The 26,303-nt window shown below is 38.1% G+C and overlaps 1 protein-coding gene across 7 annotated transcripts in view; it reads left to right on the top strand.

Moving 5' to 3' along the window:
- LPGAT1 (lysophosphatidylglycerol acyltransferase 1) overlaps positions 1–26,303 on the top strand; it is a 73,831-nt gene that overhangs the window by 20,515 nt on the left and 27,013 nt on the right. For all 7 annotated transcript variants that reach the window (XR_012331054.1, XM_073803098.1, XM_073803093.1 and 4 more), the window contains exons 3-4: positions 19,947–20,065; positions 25,181–25,276. Coding sequence is in view for 6 of the 7 variants with exons in the window: in XM_073803098.1 (XP_073659199.1) it covers positions 19,947–20,065; positions 25,181–25,276 (215 nt within the window). In the remaining variant the exon portion in view is untranslated. The remainder of the gene's footprint in view (positions 1–19,946; positions 20,066–25,180; positions 25,277–26,303) is intronic.

Genomic DNA, 26,303 nt, shown 5'->3' with positions numbered 1-26,303 from the left:
CCTTACTGCGTTTGTTAGTGTGTATATGCCCATGACTCTCTCTCGCCTTGTCACAGCTCACCCTTCCCCCTCCCCATAACCTCAAGTCCGTTCTCTAAGAGGTCTGCGTCTTTATTCCTGCTTTACCCCTAGGTTCTTCATGACATTTTTTTCTTAAATTCCATAAATATGTGTTAGCATACGGTATTTGTCTTTTTCTTTCTGACTTACTTCACTCTGTATGACAGACTCTAGGTCTATCCACCTCATTACAAATAGCTCAATTTCGTTTCTTTTTATGGCTGAGTAATATTCCATTGTATATATGTGCCACATCTTCTTTATCCATTCATCCGATGACGGGCACTTAGGTTGTTTCCATCTCCGGGCTATTGTAAATAGAGCTGCAATGAACATTTTGGTACATGACTCTTTGAATTTTGGTTTTCTCAGGGTATATGCCCAGTAGTGGGATTGCTGGGTCATATGGTAGTTCTATTTGTAGTTTTTTAAGGAACCTCCATACTGTTCTCCATAGTGGCTGAACCAATTCACATTCCCACCAGCAGTGCAAGAGGGTTCCCTTTTCTCCACACCCTCTCCAGCATTTATTGTTTCTAGATTTTTTGATGATGGCCATTCTGACTGGTGTGAGATGATATCTCATTGTAGTTTTGATTTGCATTTCTCTAATGATTAATGATGTTGAGCATTCTTTCATGTGTTTGTTGGCAGTCTGTATATCTTCTTTGGAGAAATGTCTATTTAGGTCTTCTGCCCATTTTTGGATTGGGTTGTTTGTTTTCTTGTTATTGAGCTGCATGAGCTGCTTGTAAATTTTGGAGATTAATCCTTTGTCGGTTGCTTCATTTGCAAATATTTTCTCCCATTCTGAGGGTTGTCTTTTGGTCTTGTTTATGGTTTCCTTTGCTGTGCAAAAGCTTTGAAGTTTCATTAGGTCCCATTTGTTTATTTTTGTTTTTATTTCCATTACTCTAGGAGGTGGGTCAGAAAGGATCTTGCTTTGATTTATGTCATAGAGTGTTCTGCCTATGTTTTCCTCTAAGAGTTTGATAGTTTCTGGCCTTACATTTAGGTCTTTAATCCATTTTGAGCTTATTTTTGTGTATGGTGTTAGGGAGTGATCTAATCTCATACTTTTACATGTACCTGTCCAGTTTTCCCAGCACCACTTATTGAAGAGGCTGTCCTTTTTCCATTGTACATTACTGCCACCTTTATCAAAGATAAGGTGTCCATATGTGCATGGGTTTATCTCTGGGCTTTCTATCCTGTTCCATTGATCTATATTTCTGTTTTTGTGCCAGTACCATACCGACTTGATGACTGTAGCTTTGTAGTATAGTCTGAAGTCAGGGAGCCTGATTCCTCCAGTTCCTTCTTTCGTTCTCAAGATTGCTTTGGCTATTCGGGGTCTTTTGTGTTTCCATACAAATTGTGAAATTTTTTGTTCTAGTTCTGTGAAAAATGCCAGTGGTAGTTTGATAGGGATTGCATTGAATCTATAGATTGCTTTGGGTAGTAGAGTCATTTTCACAATGTTGATTCTTCCAATCCAAGAACATGGTATATCTCTCCATCTATTTATATCATCTTTAATTTCTTTCATCAGTGTCTTATAATTTTCTGCATACAGGTCTTTTGTCTCCTTAGGTAGGTTTATTCCTAGATATTTTATTCTTTTTGTTGCAATGGTAAATGGGAGTGTTTTCTTGATTTCACTTTCAGATTTTTCATCATAGTATATAGGAATGCCAGAGATTTCTGTGCATTAATTTTGTATCCTGCCACTTTACCAAATTCATTGATTAGCTCTAGTAGTTTTCTGGTAGCATCTTTAGGGTTCTCTATGTATAGGATCATGTCATCTGCAAACAGTGACAGCTTTACTTCTTCTTTTCCAATTTGGATTCCTTTTATTTCCTTCTCTTCTCTGATTGCTGTGGCTAAAACTTCCAAAACAATGTTGAATAATAGTGGTGAGAGTGGGCAACCTTGTCTTGTTCCTGATCTTAGTGGAAATGCTTTCAGTTTTTCACCATTGAGGATGATGTTTGCTGTGGGCTTGTCATATATGGCCTTTATTATGTTAGGAAAGTTCCCTCTATGCCTTCTTTCTGCAGGGTTTTTATCATATATGGGTGTTGAATTTTGTCAAAAGCTTTCTCTGCATCTATTGAGATGATCATATGGTTTTTCTCCTTCAATTTGTTAATATGGTTTATCACATTGATAGATTTGCGTATATTGAAGAATCCTTGCATTCCTGGAATAAAACCCCACTTGATCATGGTGTATGATCCTTTTAATGTGCTGTTGGATTCTGTTTGCTAGTATTTTGTTGAGGATTTTTGCATCTATGTTCATCAGTGATATTGGCCTGTAGTTTTCTTTCTTTGTGACATCCTTGTCTGGTTTTGGTATCAAGGTGATGGTGGCCTCGTAGAAGGAGTTAGGGGGTGGTCCTCCCTCTGCTATATTTTGGAAGAGTTTGAGAAGGATAGGTGTTAGCTCTTCTCTAAATGTTTGATAGAATTCGCCTGTGAAGCCATCTGGTCCTGGGCTTTTCTTTGTTGGAAGATTTTTAATCACAGTTTCAATTTCAGTGCTTGTGATTGGTCTGTTCATATTTTCTATTTCTTCCTGATTCAGTCTTGGCAGGTTGTGCATTTCTAAGAATTTGTCCATTTCTTCCAGATTGTCCATTTTATTGGCATAGAGTTGCTTGTAGTAATCTCTCATGATCTCTTTTATCTCTGCAGTGTCAGTTGTTACCTCTCCTTTTTCATTTCTAATTCTATTGATTTGAGTCTTCTCCCTTTTTTTCTTGATGAGTCTGGCTAGTGGTTTATCTATTTTGTTTATCTTCTCGAAGAACCAGCTTTTAGTTTTATTGATCTTTGCTATTGTTTCCTTCATTTCTTTTTCATTTATTTCTGATCTGATCTTTATGATTTCTTTCCTTCTGCTAGCTTTGGGGTTTTTTTGTTCTTCTTTCTCTAATTGCTTGAGGTGCAAGGTTAGGTTGTTTATTCGAGATGTTTCCTGCTTCTTAAGGTGGGCTTGTATTGCTATAAACTTCCCCCTTAGAACTGCTTTTGCTGCATCCCACAGGTTTTGGGTCGTTGTGTCTCCATTGTCATTTGTTTCTAGGTATTTTTTGATTTCCTCTTTGATTTCTTCAGTGATCTCTTCATTATTAAGTAGTGTATTGTTTAGCCTCCATGTGTTTGTATTTTTTACAGATCTTTTCCTGTAATTGATATCTAGTCTCATGGCGTTGTGGTCAGAAATGATACTTGATACAATTTCAATTTTCTTAAATTTACCAAGGCTTGATTTGTGACCTAAGATATGATCTATCCTGGAGAATGTTCCATGAGCACTTGAGAAAAATGTGTATTCTGTTGTTTTTGGATGGAGTGTCCTATAAATATCAATTAAGTCCATCTTGTTTAATGTATCATTTAAAGCTTGTGTTTCCTTATTTATTTTCATTTTGGATGATCTGTCCATGGGTGAAAGTGGGGTGTTTAAGTCCCCTACTATGAATGTGTTACTGTCGATTTCCCCTTTGATGGCTGTTAGTATTTGCCTTATGTATTGAGGTGCTCCTGTGTTGGGTGCATAAATATTTACAATTGTTATATCTTCTTCTTGGATCGATCCCTTGATCATTATGTAGTGTCCTTCTTTGTCTCTTTTAATAGTCCTTATTTTAAAGTCTATTTTGTCTGATATGAGAATTGCTACTCCAGCTTTCTTTTGGCTTCCATTTGCATGGAATATCTTTTTCCATCCCCTTACTTTCAGTCTGTATGTGTCTCTAGGTCTGAAGTGGGTCTCTTGTAGACAGCATATATAAGGGTCTTGTTTTTGTATCCATTCAGCTAATCTGTGTCTTTTGGTGGGAGCATTTAGTCCATTTACATTTAAGGTAATTATCGATATGTATGTTCCTATTCCCATTTTCTAAATTGTTTTGGGTTCGTTATTATAGGTCTTTTCCTTCTCTTGTGTTTCTTGCCTAGAGAAGATCCTTTAGCATTTGTTGTAAAGCTGGTTTGGTGGTGCTGAACTCTCTCAGCTTTTGCTTGTCTGTAAAGGTTTTAATTTCTCTGTCAAATCTGAATGAGATCCTTGCTGGGTAGAGTAGTCTTGGCTGCATGTTTTTCTCCTTCATCACTTTCAGTATGTCCTGCCACTCCCTTCTGGCTTGTAGGGTTTCTGCTGAGAGATCAGCTGTTAACCTTATGGGGATTCCCTTATGTGTTATTTGTTGTTTTTCCCTTGCTGCTTTTAATATGCTTTCTTTGTATTTAATTTTTGACAGTTTGATTAATATGTGTCTTGGCGTATTTCTCCTTGTATTTATCTTGTATGGGACTCTCTGTGCTTCCTGGACTTGATTAACTATTTCCTTTCCCGTATTAGGGAAGTTTTCAACTATAATCTCTTCAAATATTTTCTCAGTCCCTTTCTTTTTCTCTTCTTCTTCTGGAACCCCTATAATTCGAATGTTGGTGCGTTTAATGTTGTCCCAGAGGTCTCTGAGACTGTCCTCAGTTCTTTTCAGTCTTTTTTCTTTATTCTGCTCTGCAGTAGTTATTTCCACTATTTTATCTTCCAGGTCACTTATCCGTTCTTCTGCCTCAGTTATTCTGCTATTGATCCCATCTAGAGTACTTTTAATTTCATTTATTGTGTTGTTCATCGTTGCTTGTTTCATCTTTAGTTCTTCTAGGTCCTTGTTAACTGATTCTTGCATTTTGTCCAATCTATTGTCCATTCTATCTCCAAGATTTCGGATCAACCTTACTATCATTATTCTGAATTCTCTTTCAGGTAGACTGCCTATTTCCTCTTCATTTGTTAGGTCTGGTGCATTTTTATCTTGCTCCTTTATCTGCTGTGTGTTTTTCTGTCTTCTCATTTTGCTTATCTTACTGTGTTTGGGGTCTCCTTTTTGCAGGCTGCAGGTTTGTAGTTCCTCCTGTTTTTGATGTCTGTCTCCAGTGGCTAAGGTTGGTTCAGTGGGTTGTGTAGGCTTCCTGGTGGAGGGGACTAGTGCCTGTGTTGTGGTGGATGAGGCTGGATCTTGTCTCTCTAGTGGGCAGGTTCACGTCTGGTGGTGTGTTTGGGGGTGTCTGTGGCCTTATTATGATTTTAGGCAGCCTCTCTGCTAATGGGTGGGGTTGTGTTCCTGTTTTGCTAGTTGTTTGGCATAGGTTTTCCAGCACTGTGGCTTGCTGGTCGTTGAGTGAAGCTGGGTGCTGGTGTTAAGATGGAGGTCTCTGGGAGATTTTCGCCGTTTGATATTATGTGGAGCTGGGAGGTCTCTTATTGATCAGTGTCCTGAAGTTGGCTGTCCTACCTCAGAGGCAGAGCCCTGCCTCCTGGCTGGAGCACCAAAAGCTTTTCATCCACAGGCTCAGGATAAAAGGGAGAAAAAGTAGAGGGAATTAGTAGAAGTATGAGGAAAGAAAGAAGGAAAGGAGGGTAGGAAGGAAGGAAGAAAGAAAGAAGCAAAGAAGGAAAGAAGGCAAGAAGGAAAGAAAGGAGGGAGGGAGGGAAGGAGGAAGGAAGGAAGGAGGGAAAGAAGGAAAAAAGACAGAAAGAAAGAAGATACAGTAAAAATAAAATAAAGTATAATAAAGTTATTGAATTAAAAAATTCTTATTTAGGAAAAAAAAAAGGGACGGAAAGAACCTTAGGACAAATGTTGGAAGCAAAGCTATACAGACAAAATCTTACACAGAAGCATACACATACACCCTCACTAAAAGAGGTAAATGGGGAAAAATCCTAAATCTTGCTGTCAGAGACCACCGCCTCAATTTGGGATGATTCGTTGTCTAAAGGAGGGAGGGAAGGACGGAAAGAAAGAAAGAAAGAACGAAGGTAAAGTATAATAAGGTTATTAAAATTATTAAGAAAAAAAATTAAAAAAAAAACATGGATAGAACCCTAGGACAAATGGTGGAAGCAAGACTATACAGACAAGATCTCACACAGAAGCATACACATACACATTCACAAAAAGAGGAAAGGGGAAAAAATCATAGATCTTGCTCCTAAAGTCCACTTCCTTAATTTGGGATGATTGGTTTTCTATTCAGGTATTCCACAGATGCAGGGTACATCAAGTTGATTGTGGAGCTTTAATCCGCTGCTTCTGAGGCTGCTGGGAGAGATTTCCCTTTCTCTTCTTTGTTCTCACAGCTCCCAGAGCTAAGCTTTGGATTTGGCCCTGCCACTGCGTGTAGATCGCTGGAGGGCGTCTGTTTTTTGCTCAGACAGGATGGGGTTAAAAGAGCCGCTGATTGGGGGCTCTGGCGCACTCAGGCCGGCGGGGACGGAGGGGCACAGAGTGCGGGGCGGGCCTGCGGTGGCAAAGGCCGGCGTGACTTTGCACCAGCCTGAGGCGCGCTGTGCGCTCTCCCGGGGAAGTTGTCCCTGGATCCCGGGAACCCGGCAGTGGCGGGCTGCACAGGCTCCGCGGAAGAGGGGTGTGGAGAGTGACCTGTGCTCGCACACAGGCCCTTCGGTGGCGGCAGCAGCAGCCTTAACGTCTCCCGCCCGCCTCTGGGGTCCGCGCTTTTAGCCGCGGCTTGCGCCCGTCTCTGCATTCCGCGCTTTCAGCCGCAGCTCGCGTCCGTCTCTGGATTCCGCGCTTTCAGCCGCGGCTTGCGCCCGTCTCTGGATTCCGCGCTTTCAGCCGCGGCTCGCGCCCGTCTCTGGATTCCGCGCTTTCAGCCGCGGCTCGCGCCCGTCTCTGGGGTCCGCGCTTTCAGCCGCGGCTCGCGCCCGTCTCTGGGGTTCGCGCTTTTAGCCGCGGCTCGTGCCCGTCTCTGGAGTTCCTTTAAGCAGCGTTCTTAAACCCCTCTCCTCACGCCCCAGGAAACAAAGAGGGAAGGAAAAGTCTCCTGCCTCTTCTGCAGGTGCAGGCTTTTCCCCGGACTCCCTCCCGGCTAGCTGTGGTGCACTAACCCCTTCAGGCTATGTTCAAGCCGCCAACCCCAGTCCTCTCCCTGCGCTCCGGCCTCAGCTCGCAGCCCCGCCCGCCCCGGCGGGTGAGCAGACAAGCCTCTCGGGCTGGTGAGTGCCGGTCGGCACCGATCCTCTGTGCGGGAATCTCCCCGCTTTGCCCTCCGCACCCGTTGCTGTGCACTCCTCCGCAGCTTCGAAGCTCCCCCCTCCGCCTCCCGCAGTCTCCGCCCGCGAAGGGGCTTCCTAGAGTGTGGAAACTTTTCCTCCTTCACAGCTCCCTCCCACTGGTGCAGGTGCCGTCCCTATTCTTTTGTCTCTGTTTTTTCTTTTGCCCTACCCAGGTACGTGGGGAGTTTCTTGCCTTTTGGGAGGTCTGAGGTCTTCTGCCAGCCTTCAGTAGGTGTTCTGTAGGAGTTGTTCCACGTGTAGATGTATTTCTGGTGTATCTGTGGGGAGGAAGGTGATCTCCGCGTCTTACTCTTCCGCCATCTTCCGCCTTCCTTCCAGGATGTCCTTTCTATCAGGAGCCAGTCCCTTTGCTTAGATTCCATTCCTTCCTGCTTGCCCAGGAACCTTCCTCCATTGTTAATCTTCTCTTTATTTAACTTTCATAAAAACTCTCAAATTTTCAATTACTCTTAAAAAATTGGAGGGTCTGGTAACCGGGGCCACATTCCCAGATATCAGCAACAGCCTGGAACTGGATAGGTAGCTGCCCTCTTTGGGGGTGGGGCATGTAGTCTGTTTTTCACACAGTCCCACTGCTCTCTTCTGTCATATAGGAAGCCCACTTCCCTCACTTATGTCACCTGCCTGGTGACAAGAAAAGGGATTTTATATCTCCTGGCCTAAATTGTAGTATCTGACTTCTAAAAGTACCTCTGTAATCTGACCTCTTATTTACAGATACAACCTCATTTTCCATTTTTCCCAGTAGCAACTGTCTGTTCAAGGCCATTTCCCCCATGTCTTTGGTATCTCTTCCCTTCATGTTTTAGCTCCCAATGATTTCTTCTTTCCCTGCCTCCTGTGGTACATATCTTCATGTGTAATGCATTAATCCCCAATTTATCTTTTATTCCCAATAAGTGAGCAGACCTCTTGAAGGCAGGGATCATATTGCATCAATTAAAAAGTTTGCTTAAGTTTTATTTGGAAGAAAATGTATTTTTTAAAAAACTGAAATCATCCAGCTCAGCGAGCTGCTGCCTCAGTAAGATGCTGGCCTGATGACAGGCACACGCCAGCTGAATTGATGAGGAACAGCAGATTCACAGTTCCAGTCTCAAGCTTCCTCCAGGGCATAGATCTGAGGACTGGAAAGGCTGGCAAAATTGCTTGTACTATTTAAAATGTTCTCTGTTTCAGTCTTTTATTTCTGCCCTTCCATGCTCTCTCTTCTCTCACCTTTTACTTTTTCTCTCTTTCTTTCTTTTTTGCTAAGTTCCTATAGTTGAATTTAATGAGTTAATTACCTTGTGATAGAACCCCTGTATACGTTTATGTCCCCCGCAGTGGTAGAATCCTATTTCTCTATGAAGAGAATAAAACTAGTTGGATGAATGAATACATCAGTAAGTGCTTTGGGGGATAGTGAGCAGGAGGTGCTGTAAATTAATTATCCTTACCATCTGTATGTTTTTCTTTGCAACTAATTCGGTCAGTCAAGAAGCAGCCGTAGAGTTCTGTTTCTTGTATTTGATAAAATATCTGTGAAGTGAGGAACTTGGATTCAGATATCTGTAAATTCCTTTCTAGCTGTAAACTTCATTAAAATCAAAACCCCTACCATATGTAATAGTCTGATTCTAAAACTATTTAGAGCTCTAGTAGCAAAGCAGAGAAGTACCCACATTGCCCTCTTATTTCCTAGCAATTTGGTGCAATCCTTTACCTTTAGGAGAAGTTAGAATTTCCCTTCTTCCAGTTACTCATTTTAGCAGCCTAAGGCAGATAGTACTTAATCCCACTGCTTACACTTTTCCCAATGGAAACAAATTAAAGTACCTTTGATTTAAATCCCCATCTCTGAATTTAGTATAGTGTTCTGTTGGTCAACTTACAAGTGAATGTAAGAAGCTATTTAAAAGGTTGAGAAAACAAAACTTTGAGCAAGTTGAGCATTTTGCATAGAGTGAAGTACTTTTATTGGAACATACTATAAAAAGAAACGTAAGATGTAAAGTCTTAGCTACTTCAGCTCTCAGTGGTTTAATAAAATACATTTGAACCAGACTACTCAGGGGGAGAGGTTTTTAGTTAGTGAAAGTGAGAAAATGAACATTTAAGAAACAAACAAAAAGAGTGCAGCCCAGTAGTAGTATCTTCCATTAATTTTTTTTTTTGCGGTACACGGGCCTCTCACTGTTGTGGCCTCTCCCGTTGCGGAGCACAGGCTCCGGACGCGCAGGCTCAGCGGCCATGGCTCACGGGCCCAGCCGCTCCGCAGCATGTGGGATCCTCGCGGACCGGGGCACGAACCCGCATCCCCCGCATCGGCAGGCGGACTCTCAACCACTGCGCCACCAGGGAAGCCCTTCCATTAATACTTTGATCTGGGGAGAAAAACCTTCCTGAATTACAAAAGTAATAAGTCAAATGCTGAAAACAGAAAAATATAAAGAAAAGAAAGAAAAATAACAGCAAGAATTATCTGTAGTTCTGCCATGCTTTTGTCATCATTATCCTTGGTACTCACATTCTCCCCCAACTTCTAACCCTGGCAATCCCTGATCTGTTCTCTTTCACTATAATTTTGTCTTTTTTGAGAATGTCATAAAATGGATTCATGCATTATGTAACCTTTTGAGACTGACTTCTTTCACTCAGCATGCCTTTGAAAGTCATCCAAGTTGTTGCATGTATCATTAGAATGTTCTTTTTGGTTGCTGAGTCGTATTCCATTGTATGAATGTACCACAGTTTATATCCATTCATCTACTGAAGGACATTCGGTTTGTTTCTAGTTTTTAGCAGTTATGAATAGGCTGGTATAACATTCATGTACAGGTTTCTGTATTAACTTAAGTTTTCATTTCTCTAGGGTAGGAGTCAACAAACTATGCCCAATGGGCCAAATTTTCCTGTTGCCTGTTTTTATATGGCCCTATGAGCTAAGAATGGCTTTTACATTTGTAAAGGTTTGTAAAAAACAACAACAACAAAAGAAGAATTTGCAACAGAGACCATATGTGGCCTGCAAAGCTTAAAATATTTAATGGCTGACCCTTTGCAGAAAAAGTTTGCTAATCCCTGCTCTAGGGTAAATACCCAGGAGTGGGTTTCCTGGGTCAGATGGTAAGTGTATTTTTAACTTTATAAGAAACTGCCAAACTGTTTCCAGAGTGGCTATACATTTTGCATTTCTATCAGCAGTGTCTACAAGTTCCAGTTTTTCTGCATCCTTATCAAAATTTGGTATTATCAGTATGTTTAATTTTAGTCATTCTAGTAAATGTATAGTAGTTGCTCGTCATGGTTTTAATTTGTATTTCCCTAGTGGCTGATGATGTTGTACATCTTTTCATATGGTTGTTTGCCATCCTTATATCCTCTTTGGTGAGGTGTCCAAGTTTTCTGCCTGGTTTTTACTTGGGTGGTTTGTTATCTTACTGCTGAATTTTGGAAGTTCTATAAGTATTCTGGATACAAAGACACAAATCCGTTGTTGGATATGTGATTGCATATATTTTCTCCCAGTCTTTTCATTCTCTTAACAGTGTCCTTTGCTGAGCAAAAGGTTTAAATTTCGATGAAGTGCAATTTACTGATTTTTTTTCTTTTATGAGTTATTAATTGTTGTATAAGGTATAGGTTTAGGTTTCATATTTTTCTAACATTGTTTTTTGAAAAGACTATTCTTTCTCCATTGGATTGACTTTACACCTTTGTCAAAAATCATTTAGCCATATTTGTGTGGTCTATTTCTGGACTCTCTTTTCTGCTCTGTTGATCTGTGTGTCTGATCCTTCACCAATACCATGCCATTTGATTATTGTAGCTTTATAGTAAGTTTTAAAATTGGGTAGTATGATTCCTCCAACTTTATTCTCCTTTTCAAAGTTATTTTGGTTTTTCTAGTTTGTTGGCCTTTCTTTATAAGTTTTAGAATCCAATTGCCTGTATCTGCAAAAGTTCTTCTTGGCATTTTGATTAGAATTGTGTTTTACTTGTAGATCAGTTTGTGGGAGAATTGATATCTTTAATATGTTGAATCTTTCAATCCATGAACATGGTATTCATTTCATTTTGGCCTTCTTTAATTTCTTTCATCAGGACTTTGTAGTTTTCAGCATACAGATCCTGTCCATGTGTTTTAGATTTGTACCTAAGTATATTTTTTGAGCTATTGTAAGTGGGATTTAATTTTTAAAAATTTCCTATCATTCATTACTAGTATAAAAATATGATTGATACTTACTGTTAGTAACTTTGCTAAACTCACTTATTAATAATAGGAGTTTTTTGTAGATTAATTGGGACATTCTACAGAGACAGTCATGCTATTTGTCAATATGGGCAGAATTATCTCTTCCTTTCCAACCTGTATGACTTTCATTTCTTTTTCTTATTTATTTATTTATTTATTTTTGCATTATTGAACTGGCTAGGACTTCTGGGATAATGTTAAATAAGAGAGGTGAGATTGGACATCCTTGCCTTGTTCTCAATCTTAGGGAGAAAGCACTCATATAACTAATACTAAATATTATGTTAACTATAGGTTTTGTGTAGAAACACTTTATTACATTGAGGAAATTCCTTTCTGTTCTTAGTTTACTGAGAGTTTTTTTCATGAATGTATATTGGAATTTGTTTAGTGCTGTTTGTGCGTCAATTCATATGTGTCTTAGTCTGTTTGAGCTGCTATAAGAAAATGTCACAGGCGGGGTGACTTATAAACAACAGAAGTTTATTGCTCATAGTTCTGGAGACTTGGAAGTCCAAGACAAGGTGCCAGCATAGTCACCTTCTGATGAGGGCTCTCTTCATGGTTCATAGCCTTTTCACTGTGCCCTCATTTGGTAGAATGGGCTAGACAGCTCAGTGGGATCTCTTTTATAAGTGCACTAATCCCATTCATGAGGGCTCAACCCTTATGACCTAATCACTTTCCAAAGTCCTCATCTGCTAATGCCATCACCTTTGGGGATTAGGACTTCAACATTTGAATTTTAGGGGGACACAGACCTTCAGACCATAGCAATATAATCATGAGGTTTTCCTTCCTCAGACTGTTAATATAGTGGACTATTACACTGATTAATTTTTAATATTCAATCAACCTTGTATTCCTGTGATGATAAACCTTACTTGGTTGCAGTGTATATTATTGGATTCCATTTCCTAACATTTATTGAGGATTTTAATGGATATAAGTCTATAGTTTTGTTTGTTTGTTTGTTTGTTTCTGGTTTTGGTATAAGGGTAATGCTGGCCTTATAAAGTAAACTTGAAAGTTTTCCCTTCTTTTCTATTTTCTGGAAGAGATTGTTTAGAATTGGTGTTATTTCTTTTTAAAATGTTTGGCAGAATTTGCTAGTGAAATCATCTGGGCCAGAAGAATTATTTTTTGGAAGATTTCTGACTATAAAATCAATTTATTTAATAGGCTGCTTTATTTTCTGTCTTTCACATTAAAGGCTTTTTCTGGGTATCTGGTAATACCTGACCATCTGTTCTTATTTAAGAGTAGGGGACTATAAAGTTGATTGGTAGCCCTGTTTGTGGCTGCGTCTTGTCCACACTAAGCCTCATTGTAGGATAATCTGATTGGAATACTTCACTGGAGAATCCTAATGTCAATATTTTTAGATCTTTTCTCTTGAGCTGATCAGATTTCCTAGAGAAGACTCCTCCAAACTCTTGCTGCCATATCCTGGGGCTGAGTGGGTAAAGATTAGGCATCAGAGGGCTTGATCTTTGTTTTCAATAAGCACATGTTCACTTAGTCCTCATGTAGTCTGTACTATTCTCATTTGTTATTTAACCTCACTCTGATTTTACCACAGGATTATATTGACCTAAATCGTTTTGAACTTTCTAACGTAGTGGTTTTAAATGGATAGAGGTGGGGGTGGGATGTTTGGAAGTGTGTAGGCTCTTGAGGGTTGTAACAGAGAATGTTGGTCAGGTGTGCTAAAAGTTTTGCAATGCTGATGACTGCAGGAAGAATTGCTTCTCCCGAGATACCAATATCTCCCCTGTTGGAAACTGTCTAGGTTTAAGTTAAAGCAAATCTCAATACCAGTTAGAGTTAATTATCACTTATTATCTTTGACTTTCTTGCTCTTTCTTTTTCCATTCTTGCCAGTGGTGGTTTAGATTTTACTGGTATTTGAAATTAGCAACTATTTTAAAGTTTTCTTTTAAGCAGGTGGCTAGAGTGGAAGTGAGAAGACTAGTTAGGAGGTCACTTCAGAAGTCCAAGAAAGAGGTACTGATGGCTTGGCCTAGAGTAGTAGTAAAGTAGGAGAGACAGAGGTTGCAGGATGTGTTTTGGAGATAGAGTCCAAAGGACTTAGAGATGGATTAAATATGGAGAATTGAGGAAAGGGGGGAATCAAAAGTGGTCTTAGGTTTGGTCTTGAACTGACTGGGTGAATGATGGTGTCCTTCGCTGAGATGGAGCAGACTAGGGTAAAGAGCTGGTTCTGTATTGAGCACATTAAATTTAAGATACCTGTATCCTGGGCCCAAAGACAATGTTGATTTTTTTTTTTTTCTTAGATACTCTTTGCCTTTTTAGACTTGTTTATTATTCAGCTGTCATGCAAAAACCTCTTGATCCTTGGCTTCTGCACCGTTCCTTATTGTTGCCGCCCACTAACCTTATTTGTGGAGGACTTTGGGACTTGGCTTGTCCACCCCACTTCTTGGCATAATCATGGGCAACGTCAGGGGCTGTGTGGGCAACTTACCCGTTCCTGTTCTCAAGGTTCCTTGATGTAGCCTGCCAGCAGTGACAGCATGATACAGTGGTTTTGAATCCCAGTTCCCCTACTGCCTAACTGTGTAACTTTGAAGATACTGCTTAACCTTCTGTGTCTCATTTTCTTCAATTGTAAATTGGGGATAACAGTGTCTGTACATTTGGGATTTTGTGAAGATACATAGGAAAATAATGTGAATTATTTTCTCTTACTAATTATTAATGCCTGACACATAGTAAGCATTCTATAAATGTTGGCTATTAAGATTATTAGTATTTAATTATATATCTATTTAATAATATATACTACTATTATTCTTTTAGTTAAGCAACCCCTCCAAAAGCTACACCGTGAGCCTTGCCTCCTCAAATTTAACCTCTTAAATTAAATTAAATTAATTAAAGTGCCAAAAGGCACTGACCACAACTTCCTAGTATGTTCAGTATACTTGTTTTAAGAAAATAAAACTCGTCAGAGCTAAAATTCCAGTGGTTCTTATTTACAGACATACATTAGATTCACCCGGGGGCTTTCTCACAACGTCTGGGCCCTATCTATGGGGGTTTGAGTAGGATGGGTAAAGGTGGAGATGGGGGATGGCTTCAAGTATCTCTACTATAATAGCCCTCCCTCAGTTTTCTTTAGTGAATTACCCCCTTGCTTGGTTCCTTTCCTCACCAGTCTCCTCTCCATTAATCAGTACCTTAATCTACTTTCTCACGGCTACCCTTCATGTCCTCACTCCCTTTTTATCTTCCTCTGCTAACCCCTAACTTTGGATGAGTCCAACCCACTCTGCCTCCAATGTGTGTTACTGAAAGCCACAGTTCTTGAGCTACATGAGATTCTTTTATGTGTTTTGTTGCTCTCTAATCTTTACTATTCATATTAGAATACCTGACCTTACGTGACACGGTAGTTGTATGACTCTTTTAGTTAATAGTGATTTCAAAAGTAACTTCAACTGTCATGTAATCTAATTGCCCAGGACGTCTGTGATTCTGTCATTTATATCTCATTCATCTTCACAATATGTTTGAGTAGCATAATGATATTAATGTTTCTTAAGTGAGTCACAGAATGGTAAATAGTTTGCGGCATCAGCTTGCAGGCATTTTTTTTTGAACTTTGAGAAGTAAGGTATTATGGTCGTGTATAAAGCAACCTTTCTTCTCTGCATTAATTCTGTTTTGTGGGTCAGTATAACAGCTTTAGCATCACTGTTTTAAAGGAAATTGTGATGGTTTATTGTTTTTATTTTCTTTTTGAGATGTGAACTGTCATGATCAATTTTAGTCTAAAACTTTTGGGGGGAGGTTCATTAATTGTGTGTGTGTGTGTGTGTGTGTGTGTGTGTGTGTGTGTGTATAGCAGGTGATAATCTTTGGCTTTGGTTTTTAACAAGAATTTTAAAAAATTCAATTACAACTAGGGAACTTTTCTTCCAGTTTTTACTCAGTTGTTTTTCATTCCCTTTGGAAGTAGTGGACCTGACCCAGTTCTTTTTTGAGAATTCCTTTCACAGAACAGTGTGTTAAAATATTTTTGTCCTTCTAATCAAGTACAATGTAAGAACTGGCAGGCATCCATAGCTTCTGTTCTTTAACATGAGACTAATTCTATTCCTTGATTAAGATACTGGCTCCATTATTATACTTACTGGTTTGGATAGCAGGGTATGATTTGAGGAACATAGCTATTTCATACATAAAATAAATGCTTTTTCTCTACAAGCATTTTTTAATCTTGATTTTGTTAGTCATATAACTTTCTAACAGTGATCTTTGAAGTATATAATGGTTTGGTAAAAGAAGAATACCATAGATACTGGAAATGAAATTTATTGTTGAATAAAATTTAGATTATTATAAAATTCAGCATGACTTTATTGCTACATCAGGATAATTTTAAAAAGTTGATCCTTCTACCTTCACTTGTTTGATTTAGTATGTGTGTGAGTCTTAGCAAATTGACATTTAGTTTGAAAATTAATTTTAGCTAAGTTATGGCTGAGAGATAAAATATATATTGGATTAACTCTTAATGATTATACCCTGAAAGTATTATAGAAATAAACATTGAGAACCCTTTATAATACGTAATGGTAGATTTCTGTGATAATGTTCTGGATGTTTAAAATACAGTGCTGTTGTTCTTTTCCTATAGTTGGTTAGAAAAAAACTATAATTTGGGGGGAATAGAATGGAAAAGAGAAAGGATGGGGAAAATTGAGGAGGGTGGAGTATATTAGTTTCAGAGGGCTGCCATAACAAAGTACCACCAGCAAAGTTCCTGTGGCTTAAAACAACAGGAATTTATTCTCTCACAGTTCCAGAGGTTAGAAGTCTGAAACTGAGGTGCTGACAGGGTTGTGTTCTGTCTGAAGTCTCTGGTGGGAAGGATCCTTCCTTGCCTCTTGCTCGCTTTGGGTGGTTGTCTGCAGTCCTTGGCTTGTAGACACATCACTCCAGTCTTTGCCTCCATTGTCGCATGGCATTCTGCCTGTGTATCTCTGTCCAAATTTCCCTCTTTTTTTAAGGATACTGGTCATATTGGATATAGGTTTAGGGCCCATCCTAATCCATCATGACCTCATCTTAACTTGATACATCTACAAAGCCCCTGTTTCCAAATAGGGTCACATTCACAGGTTTTGGATGGATGTAAATTTGGTGGGACACTATTTAAGCCAGAACAGAGAGTTCTAAATTCAATTTTTATTTTGAGATTTAAACCAACACACTAGATTTATCCACTTTATATAAAGCAAGTAAGATACATTTTAAGTAGAAAACTTATTTTTATTTGCAGTTATATTCACACATATGCTTTCCTACTGCACAGGCCTAGGTATCTAGTATTTTCCATTCATGTAGCAGAAATTGCATTAAAGGACTATTTGGTTATGAAACATCTATTTATATAGATGTAGAACTAGAAGACTTTCCACATTACCTCTTAATAGCCTAATATCTATAGAACCAAGTTAGACTTTTCTTGAGTGTTTTAACTGCATTAGAATAATACTTTTGTTCTTATTTGTTTTATATCCACAGTGCCTGATGCTGATTTATTGAGTGAAGAATGAATTAATGAAAGAATGGTGGTGTGTGTGTGTGTGTGTGTGTGTGTGCGTGTGCGTGTGCGTGTGCGTGCGCACGCATGTTCATTGAAGGGTTGTCAACAGAGATGTGTTATGAGGAGTTTTCATTTAGTAAATATATTCTCTCTTCACACGCTGTTCTGCACTTTGCTTTTATTACTTATAGTATATCATTCCATATTAGTGTAAAAATGCTATGATTACATAATATTCCATTGCATGGATATATTATAATTTATTTAACTAGTCTCCCTTTTTATTTTTAATTGTGACAAAAGACACATAACATAAAATTTACCATCTTAACCATTTTTAAGTGTCAGTATTGTTAAGTATATTCACGTTATTGTGTAACCAATCTCCAAAACTTTTTTTTTTTTTTTTTTTTTTGCTGTACGCGGGCCTCTCACTGTTGTGGTCTCTCCCGTTGCGGAGCACAGGCTCCGGACACGCAGACCCAGCGTCCATGGCTCACGGGCCCAGCCTCTCCGCGGCATGTGGGATCTTCCCAGACCGGGGCACGAACCCGTGTCCCCTGCATCGGCAGGCGGACTCTCAACCACTGCGCCACCAGGGAAGCCCTAAAACTTTTTCATTTTATAAAACCAAAACTCCATACTAATTAAACAACTCCCCAGTTTTCCCTCCTGTCAACCACCATTTTAGAAATTTCTATGAATTTGAGCTAGTCTCTCTTTTTAGTTTTCATCTTTGCTCTTATAAACAATGCTGCAATAAAGAGCTTTGCATATGTGTCATTTTACGCATGAATAAGTATATTTGTAAGATGAATTCCTAGAAGTGGAATTGCTAGGTAGAAGGATTTTCACATTTCTTAGTTCTGATATATATATCGCCAAACTGACTTCCAAAACTCTTGTACCAATTTATACTCCCCCTGCTCCCACACACAGTGTATATCAGCTATTCAAGTATGTTTCAGTAAAGTTAGCTTGTCAGCTAGACTTCACTGGCAACTTGGGAGAGGAAAGGCCGCTGTGAAGGAAAGTTGGTGTTGCTGGGCTGTCCCCAGTGTTCTACATCTATTCCTTAAGGATTACTTGACATCTGTAATGTAGTTTCCATTCTGCATTCATTTTAAAAACTTAAAAACTGGGCTTCCCTGGTGGCGCAGTGGTTGGGAGTCCGCCTGCCGATGCAGGGGACATGGGTTCGTGCCCCGGTCTGGGAGGATCCCACATGCCGCGGAGTGGCTGGGCCCGTGAGCCATGGCTGCTGGGCCTGCGTGTCCGGAACCTGTGCTCCGCAGCAGGAGAGGCCACAACAGTGAGAGGCCCGCGTACCGCAAAAAAAAAAAAAAAAAACTTAAAAACTTTCACCGTATAGTGTAAGCTATTCGTGTGTTAGTAATAACTTCTGAGAGAATGACTGGAATACCTCACTTTGCAGGTAGGTACCACAACTGAATATATGTTCAGCCCAGCTGAAATTCCCTTAATACAAATCTTTAAGATCTTTAAAATGAATGCATAGATACCTTGCTTTAATGGCTGGTTTTTTTTTTTTTTTTTGGCTGCATTGGGTCTTCCATGCTGCGCATGGGCTCTCTAGTTGTGGCGCGCGGGGGCTTCTCTTGTTGCAGAGCACAGGCTCTAGGCGTGGGGGCTTCAGTAGTTGTAGCACGCAGGCTCAGTAGTTGTGGCTCGCGGACTTTAGAGTGCAGGCTCAGCAGTTGTGACGCACAGGCTTAGTGGCTCCGCGACATGTGGGCTCTACCCAGACCAAAGCTCGAACCCGTTTCCCCTGCATTGGCAGGCAGATTGTTAACCACTGCGCCACCAGGGAAGCCCTTAAATGGCTTTTAATAATAAAAAAAATTAACGGAACTCTTTTCTCAAATGAACTCTTATGAGGAGCTCCGCTGTATTGGGGTGACAGTGAAAGGTGACTGTGAAGGAGGAAGGCTGGCAGAGGTAAAGCAGGTGAGCAACAGGTCTCCCATCCCTATTTCATCCAGAACTATTACACACAGGTGACTCAACTTCTTTCCTTATAGCAGTGAGTGAGATGAGTGAATGCTAACATATATTCAGCCTCTGGTAATTCACGTCAGACATTTGAGGAACCTAGAACCTTCTTTGTAGAGTCCTGATGTTTGACACTGATGCTCAGTTTTATTTTTTTGCGTGTAGTAAATTTGGTATAAAATGAGGCGTAACTACCTGGAGATATCACTGTTTTCCTTAAAGTGTACATATAGGCTTTGGTGCATTGACTTTTCATCTGGAGATTTTTAATAAATGTAACATCCTTAATTAGTTTTCTTGTAAAATGAAAATGCTTACACATTTTATAATATTTGCATATTTTATTATAAAGTAGAATTTAAGGGGGCTTTGGGAACCACCTCCCAATGATGATCAGTATTAAGTTTTGAATTCATTTCCTCAGACTTTTTTCAATGTATTAAGTTGCATGTAAATTTTATTCCTTCTTTGAAAAGATGGGATTATATTTTATATACTGTTCTGTGGTATGTTTTGTTTACTTGATAAGAAGTCCTTTTGGGTTAGTGTATAGAGATATCCTCCATTCTTTTAATGGGTTTATACTCTTCCATTATATAAAAATTATCCATTCCCCTGTTGCTGAACGTGTAAGTTGCAATAAATATCCTTTGTGCATATCTTTGCCTGTTTGGACAAATGTTTCTATAGGATAAACTCTTAAATAGAATTTCTAAATCAAAGGTATGGCCGTTTTACATTTTAACGGATGTTTTGGGTCTCTATAAAATATGAACATCCTGATTTTTATAGGAAATAAACTTAGTTCTAAACTTTTAGAAGTTTTAGCTAAGTGATGTATCATCATTAATGTGCACCAGTGTTTCTAATACAAGTCTTCTGGAAATGTATACATTTTTTAAATGACAGCTTTGAAACTTTTTGTTCTTACAGTGATGGAATGGGGGGAAGATATTAAAGCAATTTCGAAAGATGAAGCAGTAATGTTGGTGAATCATCAGGCAACAGGAGATGTGTGTACTTTGATGATGTGCCTCCAGGACAAAGGACTGGTAAGCCATCCTGAAGGCAGAGATAGGCTGCAGAAAGGGGAGGTTAACAGAGAATCAGTTTACGGATCTTACCACAGTTGGGAATGTAGACTTACACTTTAATATGTATACTTTTCATGAAAATTTAGAAAAATTTAAAAAGAGAAATATACTATGTATATAACTCTAAATTATTCTAAGAGAGGAATTTACAGACCTAAAGAAAAATAACTGGGATAATGTGGATTATATCTCCACAAAGCTGTTTTTTAAAAAAGATAACTGAAATGGAAGCAAAGTTAATATGGTTCAGCATGGGGCTGTCTTGAGGTGAGTGGTGGATTGCCAGTTTGAGAAATACAAACACAAAAAGCAGTTTGCTTAAGATAGAAGAGTAAAATTGGACAGGGAATTAGGTGATCTTGGGGATCTTTAGCCAAAAGAAAGTAAGGTAAATATTATTTTGGATTTCACTTAGAAAGCAAATTGAAAGGAAAGATATTAGGGCCATTTTATTCAGCGTTCTAGGACTGTGTTTGAACTGTTGACTTCACATTGCTTATATTGCTAACTAAAACATACCTGTAAACTGGGAGGGTTTAAAATAAAGTCAGTCCTTAACATTAAAATAATTGTTACCTTAAGAGTAGGTAAAGCGGTTATGTTCATAGAAAAGTAAATAAATAGAAAATACATAAAATTAATGGAATTAATATTTGGCCTAATAGTGAAGAAACAAATCAATAGGTATTTTATAAGTGTTTCATATTTATGGTCACCGACTATAAATATAGAAGACCATCCTATAAGATACTATCCCCGTAAAGCAACTAATAATCTAGTGGTAGGTGGAGAGAGGGAATAGCAAACAATACTTAATTGCAAAGTGAGAAATATTCAGTGGAAAGTGAGCTCACCATGTACTTGGTGGATATAGAAAACTTTGTGGAGGGGAGAGGACGTAAACTTGACCTTGAAGGGTGAGTAGAATTTAGTTAGGCAGAGTAGTGAAGCAAGGGCCTCTTCTTTAGTGAAATAATCTTGGCCAAAACACTAAGGCAAGAATACGCCTGGTGTGTTTACGTCCCAGAGTTTGCATTCAGCAGCTCAGGGGTCAGAAAATGAGGTGACAGTAAATGGAAAATATGTTTGCTTATTATGGAATCTGTTTTTGTTGTTTATCTGAAAAGCAGAGGCATAATTTTGCTAGAATGTAGAATAAATTCAGTCCTTTCTTATATTCAGAATCATATTCAGAATTGTTATATCACTGTGTAGATATATTTGCATTATAATAATATTTACTGCCTGCCCCCTAAATTCTTGATGTTAAAATTGTGTAAAAACTAGTTTGTTTGGCTTTGTATCAAGGAGAACATTTTTATGCTTACCGATAAGATACTTATATTTATAGTGATTTTTCTGAGGGCCTACAGTGTCTTCAGTTGGTTTTTGAATCTCAAAGAGTGCTTAAAACGGTGACTATAAATATGCCTAACTTTGTTACTCTAACTCCAGTTTGGCAGAGATGAGAACTGTATTAACCAGAGTATCAGGTAATCTGAGATTCACCGATATTGTGGACAAGAAAAATTTTGGTTTATTTGTTTGCTCTTGTAAAAAGATTTTAGTTGGTCTTTGGTTCATTTTTCTGTCCAGAGTTATTTTGTTTTTATTTTCAGATTAATTATACTAATGTTATTATCTAATATTACAAAATAATTTGAAACCTTGAAGAATTTTTTATCTTGTTTCATAAAGGAGTAATTGAGAAATAAAAAGGTGGAAACATGAAAATTTCTGGCTCCTGCGTAATAAGTATGGGGCAATATTAATTAACATTCACAAGTAGGAATGTTTACTTGATTAATTGCATACTCCATGGGCACGTTCAAAGAAAGAAAGCTAATGCTAAATTGTGGGCCAGTTTAAAAATACTAGTTTAACGGTGATGTGAGCATAACATAGCTTTTTGAATTCAGGAATTCCTGTAGCGCCTGTCGTTGTTCCTCAGTGGGGGCACTGCTTGCATTTTGGTAGGACAGCACTGTTGTTCTTGACTGTCCTGCTACACATTGTTTTCCTTACCTGGCTGCAACCTACTATGTGCTAGTAGAACTCCCTGGTCATTGTGACAGCCAAAATTGTCCTTGTAGACTTCTAAACGGGAAAACCATTGGCTCCACTAAAATTTCAGAAGGATATGAAGAATGGAGCCATTCATGTAAGCCTCCCCAGATGTTTTGACATGTAGAAAATTCGTGCTTCCGGGTAAAGAATAATTGATGTAGAGCAATTTTGTCCCTTGGAAATACCTAACAACGTTCTGAGTGACAGCCTGTGAAACGTTGACAGAGTTGATTCAGGCAGCTTGTGTTTACTGACCTCATTTTTTCAGAAATATGAAACAAAGGATTAGTTATATTTTCTAAACGTGCTGGTACCTTTTTAATAAGCATCTGTGAAGTGAGGAGTCTTGCCCTTTTCTGGCAATTGATGATAAAACCAAGAATTTTTATTTCAATCAATAGAACTTTTAGATATGTAATAAATATTTATTGACTTGTAACATTTCCCCTAAAATAAGTTAGGACAGAATTATCCATACAAATCTCAGAAGATAGCTTGGCTGTCTTACTGAATTTGTTTTACGTTACCCTTCTAACTGAGGCGGTAAATCCACTATAAATGTAAGATTAACCATAAAAGCTAGTTACTTTAGTGTTGGTATTAAACCCAGAGAGCAATAAATTGCAGCCACACTTCATACTGTGTATAAAGCTCAAAGGTTTTACAGGTTGACTCCACTTGCTTTTTGTTTTGTTTCTTGGGGCACTTTTCCGCAAATTCCATTTAGTTCAGATCTCAATTTATCTAAACAAAGTGGTTATCATTACAAAGCAAAACAAGATTCAAAAATGAGATGTTGTTGATTATTTTATTCTGTATTAAGTGATTTGGGAATCAGTCTTTCATGTATGTATCTTTATTTTTTTAAAGTTATTTTATATGGTAAAACTGTTGGAATAGGAGTCATGTAAATGAACTATTCAGTGATACTGAAAAATTACATCAGAAGCTTGAATATTATTTGTGGGCTTTTATAATGTTTTTGTAAAAGCAACACATGGATGTCAATGCTTAGTTTTTTCCTTATATGTTAGTTCATACAATTTGGTGCTCAGAGATGAAGTTTACATTTGTTATTCCTGTAGGAACCAAAGTGGAGCCTTGTTGCTTTCTTGATGGAGGCTGTAGTTTTCACTTTATTTATTTAAGGCTTATAACAAGGGATGCTGTTATCTCAGCAGGGGAGAACAATTAACCAATTCATTTACTAGATCCTGTTTACTCTTAATTTTGAAATTTGCTTGAAATAAAGTCTTCTGCTCTTGATATGGCTATTAACTCTTATCAGCAGTGGATAATATTTTTGTGTTTAAGAAACTGAGTATTTTTATGCTGGCAAAGAGTAAGGCCTTGTATAAACTAACAAATACTCTTCGTGATATAATAGAATGTGTAAATCATTCTACTAAATGAATTTTTAAAAATTTTACAGTGTATTTATTGACTAAATGAATTCTTTAATGTTCTTTTATTTTGGATATTTTTATATTTTATATTTTTATAAATTTTTATATTTACATCTTTATATTTTATGACTTTTAATATTTTAGCCATGAAGTTAAGGTCACATTTTATAAAGCCTTAGTGCTTATTAATTAAACGTGGAGCCCTCATTTGATAACTTAGGCATATTGTATTGTTTCAAAATAACTTTACAAGTTATATAAGAATTTCCAAAGGTTTTGTTTACATAGAACAAATTGGAAATCATGAAGTTCAAATTTAAGAAGTTAATTCAGTTTTATTTGTTACCCAGTGATATGTATATACCTATGACCTAGGAATCCAAGACTTGGAATCAAGACCTGTAATTTTTTATTTTTTTAAGCACTAACATAGCAATAAATATATTATGTTTAAATAGTCTAAATACAGCAAGTTAAAGAAAGATTGGTGGAGTAGATAAACATATTATTCAACAATATTCTGTCTACAAGAAACTTACTTCAAATACACTGAACTAGTTAGTTTTAAGGTAAAGGATATAAATATAAATATATATATATATATATAATGAACACATTAATCAAAGAAAACAGTGAGATTGGCCATAGTAATATCAGAAAAAGTAACCTTCAAAGGAAAGAAAATTAATAGAAACAAAGAGGACCGTTACATAAAAGGACCAATCTTCCAGGAAAGCATAACAGTCTTAAATGCATAAACACAAAACAACAAAACCTCAAAATGCATGAAGCAAAAACTGATAGAGATGAAAGGAGAAATAGATAAATACAAAATTATAGTTGGAGATTTTAGTACCCGTCTGTCAGCACCTGATAGAACTTATAGACAGAAAATCAACAATGATCTGGAGGGCTTCCCTGGTGGCGCAGTGGTGGAGAGTCCGCCTGCCGATGCAGGGGACGCGGGTTCGTGCCCCGGTCTGGGAGGATCCCACATGCCGCGGAGCGGCTGGGCCCGTGAGCCGTGGCCGCTGAGCCTGCGCGTCCGGAGCCTGTGCTCCGCGGCGGGAGAGGCCGCAGCAGTGAGAGGCCTGCGTACCGCAAAAAAAAAAAAAAAAAAAACAAAAAAAAACAATGATCTGGAACTCAACGACACCATCAACCAATAAAATCTAATCAAAACGTGTAGAATACTACACCCCAAAACACAGAATACACGTTCTTTTTAATCGTCTGTGGAACATATACAATGATATTCTATATCCTGGGCCATAAAACAAACTTCAATACATTTTAAACATTGACCTAATACAGAATAGGTTATCTTAATATAATGAAGTCAAATTAGAACTCAGTAGCAGAAAACAGCAGAGAAATCTCAAAATCCTTGGAAATTATACAACACATTTCTAAAGAATGCATGAAGACCTGTAATTTTTCATGTAGTGCTTTATTTGTAGAAGTAACAGATTTAAGATAGTTAGGTTAATTAAAAGTACGCTTGGATGATTATACATAAAATTTAGAGACTGGCTAGACTATAGTCAGGTTTTTTTATTTTTTTTATTCAACATTTATTTCTTGCTTTTAAATATTTTAGGTTGTTGCTCAAATGATGTGGTTGATGGATCATATTTTTAAGTACACAAACTTTGGAATTGTTTCTCTAATTCACGGAGACTTCTTTATCAGACAGGTAAGTAATGAGCATTTTTTTCCACAGTGGTAGCCTGATCAATCTAATTCTTTATTGTAAAAAGAGGCATCACAAAACCAGTTATAATAGATACAGCCAGCTCTAGTTATCTGAGGGAGCTGGGAATCTTTTTTCCTAAAACATTTATTTCAGTCTGAATTTGAGTATGCATAAACATTAAAATGCAAATATTTTAATCTCTACCCTCCTCGCTTCTAAACAGTTTACCAAGCGCCTGCCACATTCTCAGCTCTTCTGCTTCTTAGCTGTGTGAATTGGGCAAGTTATTTAACCTCTCAAAGTTTCCTCATTTTTCAAATGAGAATAATGAGTACTCCTCTCACAGAGTTGCTGTGTGGATTACATGAAGTAATACGTGTTACACGCTCAGAACAGTCCCTGCTACTTTCATCAACTTCATCATGACTACCACTATCATCATCTATATTATCACTGTTATTTTTATTTACAAGTCACCGTTATATGATACAGAAGGTATCTATGTTAGCAGTTGGGAGATGGTTAAATAAATAAGATTACCAGTCGGGAGAATACTAAATAAATAAATAAGGAAATATTTTGCGAATTCATAGTATGAAAAGTGAGTACGTCAAATTTCTGTAAATCCAGAAAAACCTTAGAGGAGAAGATGATATGTGGCATACATTTGAAGAATGAGTACGGGTTTGATGGAGGAAGGTGGATTGGGAATGGGTCGTAAGCATTAGGGCTAGTTTAGTATAGGAAAAAGAATAATACCCTCTTATCAAGTCAGCATGCAGGGACTTCCCTGGCGGTCCAGTGGTTAGATTCCGCGCTTCCAATGCAGGGGCTGCGGGTTCAAAAAAAATAATAAAAGAAGAAGTCAGCAGTACATTATAGTGTTTCCCTGATATGCTACATGCTTTATTTTCTCAAAAATGGATAACCAAAATATGATATCAAGAGTTTCTATGTATGATAATGCTACACTTATCTGGTGTTTATGTATTTAGCCACTTCACCCTGGATGGTGCAGTACCTTACA

The sequence above is a fragment of the Tursiops truncatus genome, chromosome 1 (genome assembly GCF_011762595.2).
Source record: "Tursiops truncatus isolate mTurTru1 chromosome 1, mTurTru1.mat.Y, whole genome shotgun sequence".
Taxonomy (NCBI): Eukaryota; Metazoa; Chordata; class Mammalia; order Artiodactyla; family Delphinidae; genus Tursiops; species Tursiops truncatus.
The sequence above is the reverse complement of the archived record's forward strand: the minus strand, read 5'-3'. Positions and strand labels throughout refer to the sequence as shown.